The sequence below is a fragment of the Labeo rohita genome, chromosome 8 (assembly GCF_022985175.1).
Source record: "Labeo rohita strain BAU-BD-2019 chromosome 8, IGBB_LRoh.1.0, whole genome shotgun sequence".
NCBI classification, from domain to species: domain Eukaryota; kingdom Metazoa; phylum Chordata; class Actinopteri; order Cypriniformes; family Cyprinidae; genus Labeo; species Labeo rohita.
Genome location: NC_066876.1, coordinates 37687965 through 37707389, shown reverse-complemented (window position 1 = coordinate 37707389; position 19425 = coordinate 37687965). Strand labels below are relative to the sequence as shown.

General features: G+C 33.1%; 1 protein-coding gene across 2 annotated transcripts in view; it reads right to left on the bottom strand.

Annotated features, from left to right (window-relative positions):
- The window catches only part of grm6a (glutamate receptor, metabotropic 6a), an 81749-nt gene that overhangs the window by 18851 nt on the left and 43473 nt on the right, over window positions 1-19425 (bottom strand). For both annotated transcript variants that reach the window (XM_051117173.1, XM_051117172.1), the window contains exons 3-9: window positions 18373-18589; window positions 17981-18116; window positions 11928-12082; window positions 10248-10388; window positions 9873-10073; window positions 7147-7286; window positions 4186-4809 (exon numbers count right to left, since the gene is read on the bottom strand). In XM_051117173.1, the coding sequence (XP_050973130.1) occupies window positions 4186-4809; window positions 7147-7286; window positions 9873-10073; window positions 10248-10388; window positions 11928-12082; window positions 17981-18116; window positions 18373-18589 (1614 nt within the window). The remainder of the gene's footprint in view (window positions 1-4185; window positions 4810-7146; window positions 7287-9872; window positions 10074-10247; window positions 10389-11927; window positions 12083-17980; window positions 18117-18372; window positions 18590-19425) is intronic.

The window sequence follows — 19425 nt, the reverse complement described above, 5'->3', positions numbered from 1 at the left end:
GATAAATACGTCTAGTGTAAAAATGAAAATTAATGTCAAAATTAAGAAAAACAAGGGCTCTGATGAAAACTGCCTTCCCTGCTGTTAATCGCGTGTAGGACTCCCACACTGCACTTCTTTCTCTTGTCTACCTCTGTGCATCCATCTACAAAAAGGGTAATATAACGAGAGAGTTAACCCTGCTGACTGTGTGCTTCATGATTAAGCCTATGAACACTGTACTACAGCTAAACAGCTTGGGGAAATCTAAGTATTTGGCTTCAATAATTTACATGTTAGAAATGTATGCGTAATACCGTTACCTCTCGTATTTCATCATTAATTCTTTTATGATAACTAAAACGTAACCTAAAATATCAGAGTTGACTATTCAATTCATCTAATGCACATCAATGGATTAACTTAAAAAAAAAAAAAACAATATAGTAAGTGTAAATAATTTCATTGTCTTCATAGCTCCGTTGTTGAAGTTGTTAAGAAGACCACTATTTTCATGAAACTATAACAATAACAGCCTATTATAGGCACACTTACTTCAATAGCCTATTGAAATGTATCAATTTTGTCATCATTTTGTGCCTATGTGACATTTCAGTTAGCAAGTTTAGCAGCTAAACACCAAATGTGGCTAAAGTAAAGAGAGGGGCGGGGCGAGCAGAGCTCATTTGCATTTAAAGGAACAACCCCATCAGAATGGGATGATTTTTGCAGAGCTGATTTTGACAAGGTAAAAAGGGTGTTGTTTTACACTACAATTGAGGATCTGTAACCAAAGTATATTATAGACTTTTCATTAAGACCCTAAAAATCACATCAACTTGCGGAAAATGGGCATCCGATGACCCCTTTAATTGAGTTATTTACTGCTTTATCTAAAACTGAATTGAAAAGATGAAATTCAATGTGAAGAACTAATGTTTTTAAAACAGTATCTAGCGTACCGTTGTACACGTTAAACATCAGTTAAAAACCGAGGACATTTCAAAGCGTCTGCTCAGCGTAAATCATAATGTAGGGTAAGTGCAGAGCATCAGCGGATGAGAGCAGCTGTTCAGAGGCGTGATTTAGAGAACGTCCTTCGCAGCTGCTGTCAATGGGAACATTCAGATGAGGAAGTGACTCGTCGCGATTGAAGGTGCTCGTCGGGTAACGTGCAAAACTTTCCGAGAAACTTCTACGGCTGGGAGGAGAACAGAACAGCAGCCGGGCGGCCGGCGTGTTGCCGGAGAGACAGATGTTGCTGTCAGAATCGCTCGGCGGAGTTCCGTTCTCCGCTCGGCGTCGGTGACACATCTGCCGACGCGCGCTGGAGGAGGTGCCGAGAAATGTCCTGCTGTCAATCATTCTCTCGCTAACGTCCTGTTAATCCGGTCTCCCCCGCGCCTCTGCCCGTGAGTCATGCGCATAATTCTGGGGCGAAGCTCCGACGACAAAAGCTTCTAAAATATTCTTTTGTAAAAGCTCAAATCGGCAGTTTTTAATCGGCGGCGAGGTGTTTATCAGCCGACGCGCCGCGTATCGACGGCGGTGGGCCTTTCTGGTCACCTGCAAATCATTTTTCCACCTTTTATTGATGTTGAATCTGTTGCTGTCGCACATGAGCGTGTTTGGCACGTTTGCTGGCACAAGCAGAACGAAGCCCAGGCACTCAACGTGATGAGGTCTGCAGGCGGCTTATCAGCTTCGGCAGAGTGTTCAAACACAGGAGAATCTGCTCGGCGGGGAAACTGCTATTGACAAAACCTCAAAACTCATCCATAGGGGCATGTCGAGAACAGAACAACAGCACAGGGGCTTTAGTTTTCATAAGCAGTGGCTCCGCGTTTGGCTGGAGGGAGACGGACACGTTCATGTTCGTTTCACGTAAGGTCGGGACTTTCTAAGGTGCCTGTGAATTCTGTGCGATGTGCGGCATTATTAATTCAGTTAATTAATGTTTTATTCAACAATTCAGTCTTTTGGCCTCGCATTCCTCATTGAAGCTGCCACGGCGCTTTGTAATAAATGTGCGAAGCTAAAAGTTAGAGGTGATGTGTCATTTTTTAAATGAAATACTTTTGCAATGCAAACTTAATATACAGGGATTTTTTTTATAACTTTCCTAGAAAAAAGTGTCATTAGAGTATGCAAAAGTATGTCAAAATGTAATTAATTTGTAATATTTTTAATGCATTATTTCTGACAAAAAAGTAAGAAGAAATAATCCAGATCCACACTTCAAGGTCACTTATCAAATTTAAGTAATTTAAACTAATTTTTTAAAGGGAATTACAGCAATACTTTAAGCAAAGATGCATTAAAATAATCAAAAGTGGCAGTAACATTTATTAGATTTATTAAAAAATGTATTCAATTTATTATTTATAATTTTACAATGATTCCTATTTTAAATAAATTGTTTGTTTGAACTTTTTACTCAAAGTTTATTCCATTAAAATATTAAGAAGCACAACTGATTATAATAAGAAATGTTTTTTGAGCAGGTAATCAGCATAAATAACTAACGCTACTGTAGCTGCTAATGTTCAATAAAATAACTCATTAATTGCTTAATGTCTTTAAATAACTCATTTTCAATATAATAAATTTTAATGCATTAATTTTCCTGGTAAAAAATTAAGAAGAAATATTTCAGATCTACAAAAGTAACAGATTTAAAGTCATTTTGTAGTCAAAAGAAATTTTTTAAATTAATTTGTAATATTTTAATGCATTACTATGTTTTTTGGAACTTTTTAATCAAAGCTTTAAGAAAAAGTAAAAGTTTTTTTTTTTTATTAATTAGAAGCAAAAATATTTTTGTATCTACACTTCAAGGTCACTAATCAAATGTAAGTGATTTTAACTAATGAGGCAGTCATCTTGCAATTTTTTTTTGAAGGAAATTACAATAAAACTTTAATACTTTACTTTAAGGATTCATTAAAATAATGAAAAATGGTAGTAAAACAGAAATATTTAAATTTTAAAAATATGAAATAAGAAATTTTTTTGAGCAGCAAATCAGCATAAATAAACTACTCGTTAAGCAGTTATTTTAGTTATTTTATTGAATATTAGCAATTAATGAGTTATTTATGCTGATTTGCTGCTCAAAAAGCATTTCTTATTATAATGAGTTGTGCTTCTAAATATTTTTGTGGAAACTGATACTTTTTTTTTTTCAAGATTTGCTGATGAATAAAACGTTCAAAAGAACAGAATTTATTTGAAATAGGAACCTTTTGTTAAATTATAAATTATTTTACTTTCATTTTTGATTATTTTAATGCAGCCTTGCTTAAAGTTTTACTGTAATTATTTCCAACTAGGCTGACCAAAATGACTTATTAGCTTATTAGTCTTATTAGTTAAAATCACTTAATTTTGATTAAGTGACCTTGAAGTGCAAATATGAAATATTTCTTCTTTATTTATTTATTTTTTTTGTCGCAACTGCACGAAAACAATGCATTAAAATATTGTAAATTAATAATAATAAAAAAACTTTTATAATACTAGGACAATAAAGCAATTAATTGTTATTTAACTAATGAGTTATTTAAAGAAATCAAGCAATTGCTTTCCTTAAATGACTTTTGGAATGACTCTTTACTTAAACAACAATGAACTGCATCATTTTCCTAGAAAAAAAATGTAATAAAGTTTTTTTTTAATTATTATTAATTTATTATTATTACAAATATTTTTACCAGTTAAAAAAAAATTAAGAAGGAATATTTCTTGGTCAACCTAGTTAGAGGTGGTTTTTTTTGTTTGTTTTTGAAGGAAATTTCAGTAATACTTTTAAAATGTGACAGTAAAATAATTTTGAATTTTCCAATTTCAAATTATATTCTTTTAAATTTTTTAATCAAAGAATCTTGAAAAAAAAGTATCAGTTTCTACAAAAATATTAAGAAGCACAACAGATTATAATAATACATGTAGCAAATATTAGAACGATTTCTGAAAGATCACGATGCTGAAAATTCAGCTTTGCATCGCACGAATAAACGACAGTACATTTGAAAATAATTTCAAATAGAAAAGCATTATTTTGAATTGTAATAATATTTCACAATATTAGTTTTTACTTATTTCCTTATTTTTCAGCTTTCCAACCAGCCCAACACAGTGACCAACTCCGTGAAATTCGGGACACAGGACAGGCTGTGGGCTGGACCCTGCATTTGATGCACTCACCTGTACTGAGATCAGTATGAAGGTTATCATGAGTTGCGACGTGGGGCTGATGAATTTTGGCGGCGTGACGGACTTCTTGCCCTGCTCGAAGATGCGGTAGATCCGGTTGGTCTTCGTAAGCATGGCGGAGTACGTGATGCACATGCCCAGCCCCAGCAGCAGCCTGCGGAAGGCGCACACCACCGTCCCCGGCTCGGCGATCATCAGGAAGGTGATGAGGTAGATGAGGAAGATTCCCGTCAGGAGCACGTAGCTGAGCTCGCGGCCCGCGGCCCTCACGATCGGGGTGTCGTTGAAGCGGACGAAGGTGACGATGACGGACAGGGTGGCCAGGATGCCGAGAATGGCCAGGAACAGAGGGATCACGGCCCAGGGCGAGTGCCACTCCAGCTTGATGATGGGAGTCGGGCGGCAGGCCGTGCGGTTCGGGGTCGGACGCATGTCGAAAGGGCACATCTCGCAGTTGAACTCGTCGGCTTGGAACTGATAGCCGTCGCAGAGCTCGCAGTGCCAGCAGCACGGGACGCCCTTCACCATCTTCTTCCTCTCGCCCGAGCGGCACGGAAAACTGCAAACCGAGTCGGGGATCTGACGCGACCCGCCGGTCCACTGCATCTCTTCCACCTGATGAAACACACAGAAAATTAAAGTGACCTGCGCAACCAAACTGCTCGTACTTGTAAAGAGATATTCTGAAACATACAGCACAGCAAAAAATACAGTAACGTTGTAAAATATTATTACAATATAAAATAACTGTTCTCTATTTTTCTGTTTCCCCACCACTGAATAAAGAACAAAAAAGGTAATTGCGACTTTTTAATCTCACAATTCTGACTTTTTTTTCCTCTGAATTGTGACACTTGTGATTGTTGAGATACAAACTTCCAGTTGTGAGTTATAATGTCAGAATTGTGGGATATAAAAATTGCAATTCTAGCTTTTTTCCTTGCAATTGTGAGTTTATACATCAGACTTTTTTTCTCAGGACTGCAATATATAAACTCACAATTCTGACCTTTTCTTAGAATTGCATAATATAAACTACCAACTGTGAGTTATAATGTCAGAATTGCGTGATATAAACAACTGCCAAAAAATTAAATCAGAATTATGTGATAGAAAATTGCTATTCTGACTTTTTTCTCCGAATTCTGACATATTCGCAATTGCAAGTTATAAAGTCAGAATTCCGAGATGAAAACTCACAAATATGACTTTTTTCTCAGAATTGCATGATACAAACTTGCAATTCTGATTTTTTTTTTTTCTCAAAATTGTGACATACAAACTCGCAGTCGTGAGCTATAAAGCCAGAATTGCGTGATATAAACAACTGCGAGAAATAAAATCAGAACTGAGATATAAAATCTCAATTCTGACTTTTTTCTTGCAGTTGTGAGTCAGAATTGCATGATACAAACATGCATTCAGATTTTTTTCTTGCAATTGCAAGTTCACGTCTGCCAATTCTGATTTTTTTTTTCTCAGAATTGCGTGATATAAACTCACAATTCAGACTTTTTTTCTTGCAGTTGTGAGTTTATATATCGCATTTCAGACTTTTTTCTGAGGATTGCGAGATACAAACTCACAATTTTGACTATTCCTCAGTAAAGTTGGAATTGTGGGACAAAAACTCACAATTGTGAGAAATAAAGTAAGAATTGTGTGATATAAACTCACAATTTTGACCTTTTTTTTAAAATTGCATGATACAAACAATTCAGATTTTTTTTTCTTTCAATTGTGAGTTTTTACAACTGCCAATTCAGATTTTTTTTCTCAAAACTGTGAATTGTGAGTTATAAAGTCAGAATTGTGGGATATAAAATCACATATTTTTTTTCTTGCAATTGCGAGTTTACATCTGGCAAACAATTGGGAGAAATAAATCAGAATCGTGTGATATAAACTCAATTCTGACTTTTTTTTGCACATTGTGAGTTATAAAGTCAGAGTGTTTCTCACAGACTTCTAGACAGACACACACACCGACTTTTTCTCACAATTTTGACTTGTTTTCCTCTGAATTGTGAGATTTAAACTTGCAATTGCGAGTTATAATGTTCAATTCTGAAGGGAAAAAAAACACTGATATTTTCTCAGAATAGTGGGTTTATCTGTCACAATTCTGACTTAATAATTGCCTGTTATAAAGTCAGAATTGCAAAACTCGCATTTCTGAAAAAAAGATCAACTGTGAGTTTATATCTCACAAAAAAGTCAGAATTGTCTGAGAAGTCAGAAAAGTCACAATTACCTTTTTTTATTTTTTTAGTGGCAGAAATGGGCTTCCATAATTTGAATATATTTTAAACTGTAATTTATTTCTGTGATGTGCAGCTGAATTTTCAGCATCATTACTCCAGTCTTCAGTGTCACATGATCCTTCAGAAATCATGAAAATATGCTTATTTGCTGCTCAACAAACATTTATGATTATTAGCAATGTTGAATACAGATGTACTGCTTAATATTCTTTTGGAAACTGATACTTTTTTCAGGATTCTTTGATAAATAGATCATTCAGATTAACAGCATCTGTGTAACAGAAGTCTTTTGTAACTATATAAATGTCTTCACTGTCACTTTTGATTAATTTAATGCATCCTTGCTAAATAGAAGTATTAATTTCATTGAAAAAAAATAAAAATAAATCGTACTGCCCCCAAACATTTAAAAGCAGTGTATTATAGACAGCTAACAAAACTAACATTTTTAACTAGGCTAAACAAGACAACATCTTATTCATTCTAATTGCTTCATTTTGTTTAGTGACCTTAAAATATGTTATGTTATAATGGTAAAAAATTATATGTAATTAAATATAATAAAACTTTCCTAAAACTTTAATTAATCAATTAATATATATTGATGTTTTAGAAAAGGGGGGGAGATAGTCTTTTATGAGTCTTGTCAAAGAAACTGTGCACTAATGTACAATTGAAGTCAGTTTACGTTGAGTCGCAGGTTATTGGTCCACTGGCCGATCACTCTGTATCCAGGATTGCTGGTGTTGGTCATCTGGTACTGAAAGATGTCATAGCGTCCAGGAGCATCTCCGTTTTCATTGAACAGAACGGCCGTGCCAGCACTACCTGAAAAAAACATAATCACAGAAGAAACATTTCATTCGTTCTGCTTTGATTGTGTCCTTTGCATCTTTTTAAAAGTAATCGCACGTATTTTCTATTTAAACAGGAAATTGGGAAAAGACATTTTAACCCTTTTTGGACCATTTTACTGTGCAAGTTGATCATTTTAGATTTTTAGATCGAAGCAACCAAAAGCCTAAAAACGATTCTAACTTCCGGTCTTTGAAGGAACACAATACAGATGTGATAGTAAATTATACGTGAGAACCTCAGCTCTTCAGATGAGCTCGATCACAGCCAGACACATCACAAAGACACGTCAGGCTCCAGCTACAGCGATCACCTCCTCTTCCTGTCTCTCCTTCCTCTCCACGGAGACGCTGAACGTCTTTTCTTCGCTCTACACCCATCTGTCATACAGACGCTCCATTCATGCTTACTTTACCCTGCTGCATGTCATTACGGCACTGATATCTGTTTTTACTCCATAATTAGATTTGAAAGGGAAACTCATAATGCAGTACACACAAACATTCTTTGCCAACCTGAATCTGTTTATTTAGTTCAGTCATTGGATCCTTCCTCAGCAAGAACACGTCACTGAACCACCGATAACCTGCTTTTGCTTGTTTGTTCTTTGCTGTAGAGGAGGAAGACAGCTTCATCTGAAACTCTGGGGTGGAAAAAGGACTTATTTTCCATGCGATTTTCTTCTTCGCAATAATGCATATTGCTTGTTCAGCCAATTCCCTCCAGGCGAGCTTTCACCAAATGTTTGCAAGATGACAGTCACTGCTGAGGAAGTGATTTAATGGGAATTCCTTCATGGACAGCTTCACAACGCCACAGCAGAGTTACATTTACTTGCCACAACTTTGCCATTTTCTGGAGACGTTTTTAAGTTTTCAAACTACACTGAACTACAAGGTCACAGCGGTAAACACTATTAAGCACTATACTGTATATAAACAGTTAACCGTACTACTGTCACACGTATTAACACAAAGGTTTTCTATTTTAAATAAATACTGTTTTTTAAAAAATAAAACAAATAAAATATATATAACATTTAAAATATATTTTTAAATTTGCTAATTTTAATTGCAGTAATGTTACAAAAGATTTCTATTTTAAATAAACAATGTTCTTTTAAATAAAATTTAAATAAAATGTAAATACATGTATATATAATTTTAAATACGTTTAAAATATATTTATTTTATTAAAATTCTTGTATTCAGCATTAAATGATAAGTGAGAGTAAATATATTTATAACATTACAAAAGATTTCTATTTTAAACAAATGCTGTTCTTTTGATTAAAATTTAAATAAAACGTAAAAAAATTAAATATATTTTTAAAATATATATTTTTATTTTATTAAAATAAACAAGTATTTACTTTAATAAAATGCTTGTATTCAGCATTAAATGATGCATTTAATTGATTAGAAGTGAGAGTAAATAAATTTATAATGTTACAAAAGGTTTCTATTTTAAATAATTGCTGTTCTTTTGAATGAAACTTAAAAAGAAAAAAAAGAAAAAAAAAAAAAATATATATAATGTTATTTAAAAGAAATTAATACGTTTACTTATTTAATAAATAAGTATTTACTTTAATAAAATGTTTGTATTCAGCATTAAATTACACACTGAACTATGCATTTAACTGATAAGAAGTGAGCATACATACATTTATAACGTTAACAAAGGAAGTAAATGCTGTTCTTTTGAATAAAACTTAAATAAAATGTAAAATATTTATATATAATTTAAAATATTTTTTATTTTAAATTAGTAAATACATTTCAAATGTTACAAAAGATTTCTATTTTTAATGAAAACTGTTCTTTTAAATACAATTTAAATAAAATGTAAAAAAATATATACCATTTTAAATATTTGTAAAATATATTTATTTATTTTATTAAAATAAATGTTTACTTTAATAAAATACTTGTATTCAGCATCAAATGATGCATTTACCTGATTAGAAGTGAGAGTAAACACATTTGTAATGTTAACAAAAGATTTCTATTTCTATTAAAATCGAACAATTATTTTAAATTGCAACATTTCACAATATTATTTTTTAACTGTATTTTGATCAAATATTTGAATTCAAAGAACACAGATTTTCAGTGATTTTCAGCAAATCTAAACTGAACCATACCTACACTTTAATTATACAGAAAAGAGCCCAAATTCTTAAAAATTCCAACACTTCTTCATCCAAAACGACTTATGAATGAGGCATACAACAAGGCAATTTATCCTAAGCCTTGCAATTCATCCCAACTTTCTCCACATTAACTAAAGTCACACAGGTTATGAAGGACATGGCGATGAGCACATGATAACAGACTTTTAATTTGTCGGTTAAAAACTCCAACTATCCAAAGGCAGTCTCACGTCAACATGCGTGACACTTGCGTTCAATCCAAACGAGCCCGTGAGGCAAAGCTAAAGCTCTGGACGGGGTTTAGTTTGGACCTTTGAACATCTTTTGGCATCCAGCCTAATGGCATGTCTGATGGCAGTCGGGCCTCATCTTCAGTGATCCTGATCTAGCGTGACGTCACTCACCGTTGAAGTTGACGGAGCGGATGTAGCTGAGCAGCAGACGTCCCTCCACCGGGTCCATCTTATCACAAACGCCCGTGGCTCCCGGACACAAATCCTGGTGCATGTTGTGCAAAGCGTGAGCCATAGCGTAAACCGCATCGATCACAAACTGAACCTTGCCCTCTTGTTCGTAATGAGAATCGCGACTGATCCGTTCCTCTCCTGAAACAGAGAGACAGAAAGGGTAAGACGAACTAAACGAGACAGCAAAGTGATGAATGAAGAGTTCGAGGAGGAGAACGATAAGTAGGAAAGGAGACTTTAAAGAGTTTTTAAGGTCAGCTGTCATTTCTCCAAACTTCAGTTCACTCGCGAACGGATATCAGGAGCTCTCACCTGTGCATTTCTTCTTTTCTGGGTCGATCTTGATACCCGGTCGTGTCAGTTTGCACCTGAAGTCGTCCTCCCAGAATTCAGCGAACCAGATGTTCCTGCGGTTGTTCTCCAGGGATCGAGTGGTGAAGTACTGGTCAAATCCTGATTAAAAAGCGGAAAAATGACCAATTTTGTCCCTTTAGTGGAATCCACTGCTCCGTCAGATGCTCTGACACAAGGGTGCAGGTTTGATTTTGCCATTGGTGGGGACAAAACAGCAGACAACAGAAATAGTTTGATCAAAATTATTGCTAGGGACAATTTAGTAGTTGCTGGATATTTTTAGGGACACGTCATAGCATCCCTATCGAATTCTACACCCTTAAAAATCATAACAAGCAATGTCCGACTTTGGAAACTAGAGTTTCTCATTAAAAATGAAGGGGGCAGGCAACAGATTAATGAGGTAATCCACATTTCACAAAAGGCTTATGGATGTAATTATAATTGTAAGTTCGACACTGAAGTGAGTTGATGTTTTTGTTACTCTTCTGAGATGTTTTTTTTTTTTTTTAATGTTCATCCAAATCTCATTCTGTGACTTTTCCCTTTTGTTTCTTTCTGTTTGACTACTCAACAGAGAATACAGGAAAATATAATCTTAATTTGTGTTTCCGGCTAGCTTTATTTCATATACATAAATAAAACTCTGGCTCTAAACGTCTCTTTTCTTGATTCAAAGTTGATCTAGACAAGTATATGGAAAAAAATGGTTACTACACTTTTACTACAGTAAAACCACAGTTAATTTTTTCTTACGGGATTTGTATTTGTGTATACTTTCTTTCTTGTTTTGTACAGTTAAATAAAAAATGAGAAAAAAAGATTCTAAAGTCCCAATCTGAATCAAAAGATTGCGGATCGCGAATCATTCAATTTACGAAATGATTCTCGAACACGCTCCGAGGTTGAGATCTGAATCATATGATTCCTGGAGTTCCAAATCTAAATCAAATGATTCGCGAAGCGCCGTGTCCTGATCTGAATCAAATGATTCGCTGTTCGCGAACCGATTTCAAGTTTGAAGCTTAATTCACTATATTTGAAATAGTTTGACAACTGCAGTTCAGTTGGTGACAGTTCAATAGAAAATCAGCTGAAAGCATCCAGTCATCTCATAGTAATAAATATTCGAGAAATGATTGTTGTATCTGACAGTCGTTATAGAGTCGATGTAAACACGTTCTTAAAAATGTTCTTACTCCTCCTCTGTATTAAATGTTTTCCTCAGTGCGTTACTTACATTTCACAAGTACATTCTCTATCTGTATAATGTAATGTGATTTAAGCCCCTTTTTTGCACATTCTAGCATCTCATTGTCTTCAATACAAACATTTAAAAAAAATAATGAATGCATGAATGAATTAAATATTTTTTTTTCATAGAAAAAGAAACATTTAGAAAATACAGAGATATACACCATATATATATATATATATACACCTTTTCCCACTATAATGAACCTTTTGTGCAATGGAAAACTTCTATCAAAGATTCATGAATCCATCATTACCAAAAAACAATTATTTTTAAGAGTCCAAATTTTCTTATAATAACATTATAAACACACAAATAAAACGATCACAATACAATCAGTGACATGCATTTATTTAATAAGGGTGCATATGTATATTTCAGACCTTCAATAGAAGCTCTTTTGGGCAGAATGGTGACGGCACCCTCAGCCACTTCCTCCTGGTCCAGGATGGGAGAGCTCTTGGCCCCCCAGCTGTCTGATCCCACAAACTTAAAATGACCAGTCAAATTGGACTTCCTTGCAGCTTCCAGGACCTGCCTGGACCAGAAACAGCACAAATACACTTTTACACTGAAGCACAGTCAATCTAACTAATATTACAGGGGACAAGCAGTATCTCTTGCAATTATGCTGCATTTTAGCATTTTGGACAGCAATTTGATCAGTTCAGTAATTGCTATTCATGTCCTTACAATCATGTCGCACTTTAGATCATTTACAACAAAGAGAGGAAAAAAAGCAATTTAACTGGTGTCCAGCAAGCCGCTAACATCACCTGTAATTTTGTTTTGTGTCAAAAAAAAAGCATCTCAGGTATTAGATTCATGGCATATTTGGCTGATTACCAGTTACCTGAATGGAAATGTTAACAGTATTAAAAAAAAAAGTAATTGAGTTATTGTTACCATATTCCATATGTAATCTGAACATTTCACACAGAAATATTAAAGCATTAAAAAAGTTGAAATGTCATTAAATGAGTCATTAAATGTTTTTTATATATATATATATATATATATATATATATAATATTTTAGTTTATCTTGTTCAAATTAGGTGTTCACATATTACACAATTAACATAAAAACTACATATAAATACAAAATTAAATAAAATGATCAATAAATTACAAAAAAATCTATTTTAATTCATAACTTTTAATACATTTTTTAATATTTGCTCATTTATTTAGAATTTTCTAATGCATTTTTACACAACACATAATTGGAGCATGACCAAACTGTGCATATTTTTGCCAATGATATGGGTGCATTCCATTTTAATATCTGTTAATGACAACACTTAAATGATTTCATTTGTGCACAAATGTAATTTGTCCCTAAATGTAAAAGAAACTTTGGGAGGAACCTGTACTGTATTATACAAAGCACAACTGCATGCATATATACACAAATATTACTATAACATTTAAATGCATAAAAGTCTCTAAATAAAAGCACCTTCTTGAAATTCCAATATCAAATAGTTATTTAGAGTGGCACTTAACCAAGTTGTTACGAATTAAGCCATTTAGTTACGCATTTGCTTTCAGCACCGAAGACGCGCTTGACAATTCACGCGGTGTGAGCGACAGCTCGTGTTCACAGGAGTGTTTTAATGAGGGGGAAACTTCATCTGCGCAGACATAAGCCTGTCAAAAAGCATCAGCAAAGAGCCATATGGATTAGAGACTGTGACACCCAAACGCACACTGGAAAAATGTCACTCGCGAGCGTCAACGGCGATAGCAAAGTATTGTCTGCGAGAGTTTGTTTGGTACTTGTGAACTTGCAAAGTCAAACACGGAAAAAGCAAAATGACATTATGCATGGAGAAATGCAGTGCCCTGAATATTGCATCTGCTCTTATCATGTATGAAAAGGTCATCTAAGCTCAAGAGATAAATTAATGAAGACAGCTTATTTAGGATTTGACAGTAAAGCTTCGAAGCTGACATTTCCCAGGCAGCTTTAGCACTTCCTGGTTGAAGGGTAGACGTGATACGTCACGCTCGCCAGATGTACAATTATCATTTAAAATAAAGAAATATTCTGTATTTCCTTGTCATTTCACTGGCGGATAATTGAAAAGCCAGTGAGAAAACAGAACATCTGTATGTTAACATTCACCCAGTTCACCCGAAATTGAAAATTTGCTGAAAAATTACTCACCCTCAGACCATCCAAGATGTAGATGCAGTTTGTTTCTTCATCGGAACAAATTTGGAGAAATGTAGCATTAGATTACTTGCTCACCAATGGATCCTCTGCAGTGAATGGGTGTTAACATTTTGTGAACTGAAAACATCAGTTAACGTCTTGTGAATTGAAAAGCTGTGTGTTTGTAAGAAACAAATCCATCATTAAGACATTTATAAGCTTCCAGGTAAAATACGAGTCCTCTGTCCATTGCGTTTGCAGGTAAAAAGTCATCTCATCTGAATCAGGAGAGAAATATGCACAAACCAGGCACCGTTTACAAGCGAAAATGGTCCAAAATAGTTCTAAACAAATATGCTGGTGGATTTTGATGCGAGAAGAAAACAAGAGATGGACTTTTTAAAGGAGGAAGCACTATTATGAATAATGGACCGGTCTGAAATGAAAACACCTTAATGGTAGGTTTGTTTCTTACAAACACGCAGCTTTTTGCTTCCCAAGATGTTCACTGATGGACTGGAGTGTTGTGGATTATTGTGATGTTTTTATCAGCTGTTTGGACTCTCATTCTGACGGCACCCATTCGCTGCAGAGGATCCATCATTGAGCAAGTGATGCAATGCTACATTTCTCAAAGTCTGAATGCTAAATGTCTCACATTTTGTACAATTTCAGCAAATTTTCATTTTTGGGTAAACTATTCCTTTTTGTTTGTTTGTTTTGCACAGGAGGCATAAGTTTTAGAATATTGTTCTTTAAAAATAATCAGTGTATTGAGGTTAAGTTCTTCCAGATCCACTGATAAATAGATGATTTTCTAAGGAAATAAAGAATAAAAACATTTAAAAGATTCTATTATAACATCACCCTGTAGAACCATTTTTGGTTCTAATTAGAGCCTTGATATTTTTTTTTTTTTAAAAAAAAGACCTATTATGCCCCTTTTTACAATATGTAAGATCACTGTAAAAAACAATTTGTTGAGTCAACTTAAAATAATTTGTAACCTGGCTGCCTTAAAATTTTAAGTTCAGTCAACTCAAAAAAAAGTTTATTCAACTTGAAATGTTAAATTCTACTAAGTGACAACTTAGATATTTGATTTGAATCAACTTAAAATTTTGAAAATACCCCACAGATCATTTATTATATCATTTTTAAAATGCCTGTTTTGAGTGGAAGCAGAAACAAGCCGTTTTCGTGCATGTCTCTTTAAATGCAAATGAGCTGCTGCTCCCCGCCCCCTTTTTTCAAAACAGGGTTGTGCCTTTACAGCTCATAGCTCAGAAACTCTAATTATGCGTTTTGAACCATATTACTTTCAATTTCTGACATAGGGTTTTCCGAAGCAAACAAGAAAGCGGCTGTCACACAGCATGTGAGTACTAAACTAAGTTCTCTTTCATGTCGTATTGCGCTTAAACTGTCAAATACACACAAGTTTATGTTAAAAACACACAGGAGTTACCAAAACAGTCAGTTAAATGGCATGTTTCTATTAAATCTGTGTGGCAGCAGTGTAATATACAGTAAATAAATCAATAAATCAGAAACATGTCAGAACGCAGCTCATAAGTATATGTACAGACTGCATTCTCAGCGCTGCCACACGGGGCACTAAACTTTCTTCTTCTATGGTTCTATGGTTTTTCTTTTGACAGTCTCACAGTTTGAAGAGAATCTCACCTGAAATGAAAGAAATAAGACTTGACTGAATGGCACACACTACCAAGATTGGTTTCTGTTTGTGTGTCAGTAATCAGTACACGTCTGTGATCAAGTAATTGCGTATAGAGTGTGTTTGTGGCCTCACACTGCGGCCATTGTTCCCTTTTCAGGTTTGTTGATCAGGAGCCAACTCCATTTACATTCATACGGGAGCATGTGATGAATCACATATCAAAAGCGAAGTATCCCATATTGTGCTGCCTCTATAATCACTACATCAAAGGCCGTTTTCTCCAATTGCACATACTTTGCATTTAGTATTTGGTTTTTACAAATCTCCCCTAAATGTCACGAATAGTAAAACTTAGTTCAATCATAACAAATAATCCACTTGTGTCCTTGTTACCAGTCGACCGTTATCAAATCTGTGACATTCGTCTGCTGCGCCGCCACAGATGGAACGAACAGTTTGTTCCAGACAGAACCATTACAAAAACCAGAAAAAAGCCGCTGTTATTCTCCCATTATGCATGTGTTAGACAACATTTTCAGATTCTAAATATAAAAATGCAACGCTGCTCGCAAACACCCATAAGCAAACATTCTGAGTTAAATACAACATACACAAGCGAACGTCAAACAAAAATCAACACTCCTTCACTTTAACACTTGATTTCAGGGGAAAAAATGTGTTTGTCTTCTTAATCTTTCATCAAAATCTGCCTCTGAAACCCTTTTTTTCAGCTGACATCATCAGTTTCTTAAACCTTTTCCTCCAACATCCTGTCAAACTGTGAAAACATACATTAAAAGAGTCAAATGGGTTGTTAACATCACTTTAAGTTGACGTTTCTCAGTTGTAAAATAATAATAATAAATAATGCATGTGCAATCACGCACTGACAGGCAAACTCTGTTAGCTAAAAGCTTAAAAGCTTTCAGCACCTACAAGTTGACAAAACCGCTCTTGTAAAATGTTTTGGCTAATTTGATGATGATTTCAGATACCAATGAAAGCGTAATCATCTTAGCTTATTTGAACATTTACTTCCATTCCATAGCATTCACTAGTTTTCTATCAAGACCAATGCAAAAATAAAATCAGCAGATTCTGTACAAAAGTATCAATAAAATAAAATAAAACAAAAAGTACTTCCTTAACACTCCTTCATGGTTTTAAATAAAATACAATTAAAAAACAAAACAAAAATCGAAATAAAACTAAATTTCTTAAATAAACAAAATAAAATGTAAAACAATTTAAAAAAAAAAAAATTTAAAATAAAACTGCTTTCTTATCATGCATTCATGGTCTAAAATAAAAATAATAAATAAAAATAAAACATAAAATAACACTTTAAACACACATTCATAGTCTAAAATAATAATAATAAAAAATAACTAAATATAATAAATACTTAACACTCTTTAATGGTCTTACATAAAATAAAATTGAAAACAATAAAAAACTAAAATAAATTAAAAAAATAAATAAATTAAAAAACAACTACTTTCTTAACACCCATTCATGGTCAAAAATAAAATAAAATAAAATACAATAATTCTTAATACTCCTTCATGGTCTTAAATGAAATAAAATGTAAAATAAAAACAAAAAATAAATAAATAAATAAATAAATGAATAAAACTTCTTTCTCATCATGCATTCATGGTCTAAAATAAAATAAAATAGAATAAAAAGTATATATATTTTATATATTCTTAAATAAGATATATATATATAAAATATATTCTTAAATAAAATAACAAATAAAATAACATTTAAAATAAAAAAAATATAATTTAAAATAATTTAAAAAAATTAAAATAACTTTTGAAACATACATTCATGGTCTAAAATAAAAAAAAAATAAAAAGTTAAATATAATAAATACTTAACACTCCGTAGTTTTAAATAAAATAAAATAAATTAAAATATAAAACAATTAAAGAATTAATTAAATTAAAATAAAACTACTTTCTTAACACACATTCATGGTTTACAATAAAATAAAACAAAATAAAAATTCCTTAATACTCCTTCATGGTCTTTAATAAAATAAAATAGAATAAAATCAAATAAATATTTTATATATTTTTAAATTATATATATATATATATATTCTTAAATAAAATAACAAATAAAATAACATTTAACATAAAAAAATTATAATTTAAAATAATTAAAAAAATTAAATAAATTAAAGCTTGAAACACACATTCATGGTCCAAAAAATATATAATAGATACACATAACACTCCTTCATAAATTCCTAAATAAAATTCCTTCTTAAATAAAATAAAATAAAAAAAATAAAATAAAATAAAAAACAATTAAAAAATGAATTAAATTACAATAAAACTACTTCCTTAACACACATTCATTGTTTGAAATAGAATTAAAAATCAATTTTATAAATAAAACTATTTTCCTAATGCACATTCGTGGTTTAATATAATACAATAAAATACTTTCTTAACGCTCCTTTGTGTTGTTATGTAATACGTATTTGTATCGTATCAGGACGGAACGAAAGCTGTATTTAAGCCAGAATGTTCCTGTAAGGTCTTGCGGATCAGACACACATTAAGCACATCATTCACTTACTTGATGTCGTCCTCATGGGCGAAGATGATGACTCCTCGAGCGTTGGGGGTCTCCATTAGTCTCTTAATGATCTTGTCAAACTCTCCTGGTTTGGGCTCTCGTGGGATCTTCATGGACTGAGCGATGCACAGACCTCCTTTGTCACAGAGACAGAGAGACGGACAGCGATGCTGAAATTTTTCTCTCCTAAAATGTGACTCACTTTCTATTTATATTAATGACCGCCATGAATTTCTGGCAGCAGATGGGTACAAATGCACGCGTCTGTCTCTGTCACGCTGCTCTTTGGAACTTTTTGAAATATAGCATATTAATGGATTAACGGGTCCGGATCGTTCTATACGCTTCCGTGCGTTTTACATCCCAACAGAATCTGATGGCTGATACTGTACCTGCCTCTCGAGAGATCTGAATGAAGGCATCGACTCCACTTTCCCCATAGTTCCCCTCCGACGCTAACGTGGACACGTAGTTCCAGCCCATCGCCTTCACGATGTCCACCATCGCCTGCGCCTGGTACGAGTCTGGAGGAACCACGCGAGAGAAGAAGTCGTAGCGGTTGTTGTCGCTCAGCTCCGGTGCTGTGGATGCGTAGCTGATCTGAGGGATCTGGAACAAAAAAGACCAGATTCACATGCATTTTTCAAGTCAGTTAGTCTGTTTTGGCAACCTTCTTGATAACAGCCAAGAAAAACGGTTTCAATGCAAAAAAAAATAAAATAAATACAATAAAATAATAATAATAATAATAATAAAAACATTCTCTATTGTTTTAGTCTTGGTTTCCAGTAGAAATATACTTTTAAAAACACTTAAAACAAGATAAATTCATATGAGAAGTTGATTTATATCTCATAAAACTTGAAGTATGCCTTGAAAATCTTACCCTTTGGGATTTTTCCCCCTTTTTTAATGCTTAAACCACTAAATATTTGTAAATGTATGCTTAAAGGCAATTCTGTTTTAAAAAATGTAAATAAAATAGAATTAAAAAAAAACTTTCTTAACACTCCTTCATGGTCTTAAATAAACTAAACTAAACTAAACTAAACTAAAATAACATTTAAAACAATTAAAAAAATTTAAATAAAACTGCTTTCTTAACATGCATTAATATTCTGAAATAAAATAAAATAAAATAATACATACTTTCTTAACACTCCTTTATGGTCTTAAATAAAATAAAACCAAATTTAAAACAATAACAAAAAATAAATTAAATAAAACAACTTTCTTAACTTAACATGCATTCATGGTCTAAAATAAAAACAAAACAAAACAGATAAATAAAATAAAATAAATATGTTCTTAACACTCCTTCATGGTCTTAAATAAAATAAAATAAAATTTAAAACAATTAAAAAAAATTAAAATAAAACTACTTTCTTAACATGCATTAATAGTCTGAAATGAAATAAAATAAAATAAAGAATTCCTTAACACTC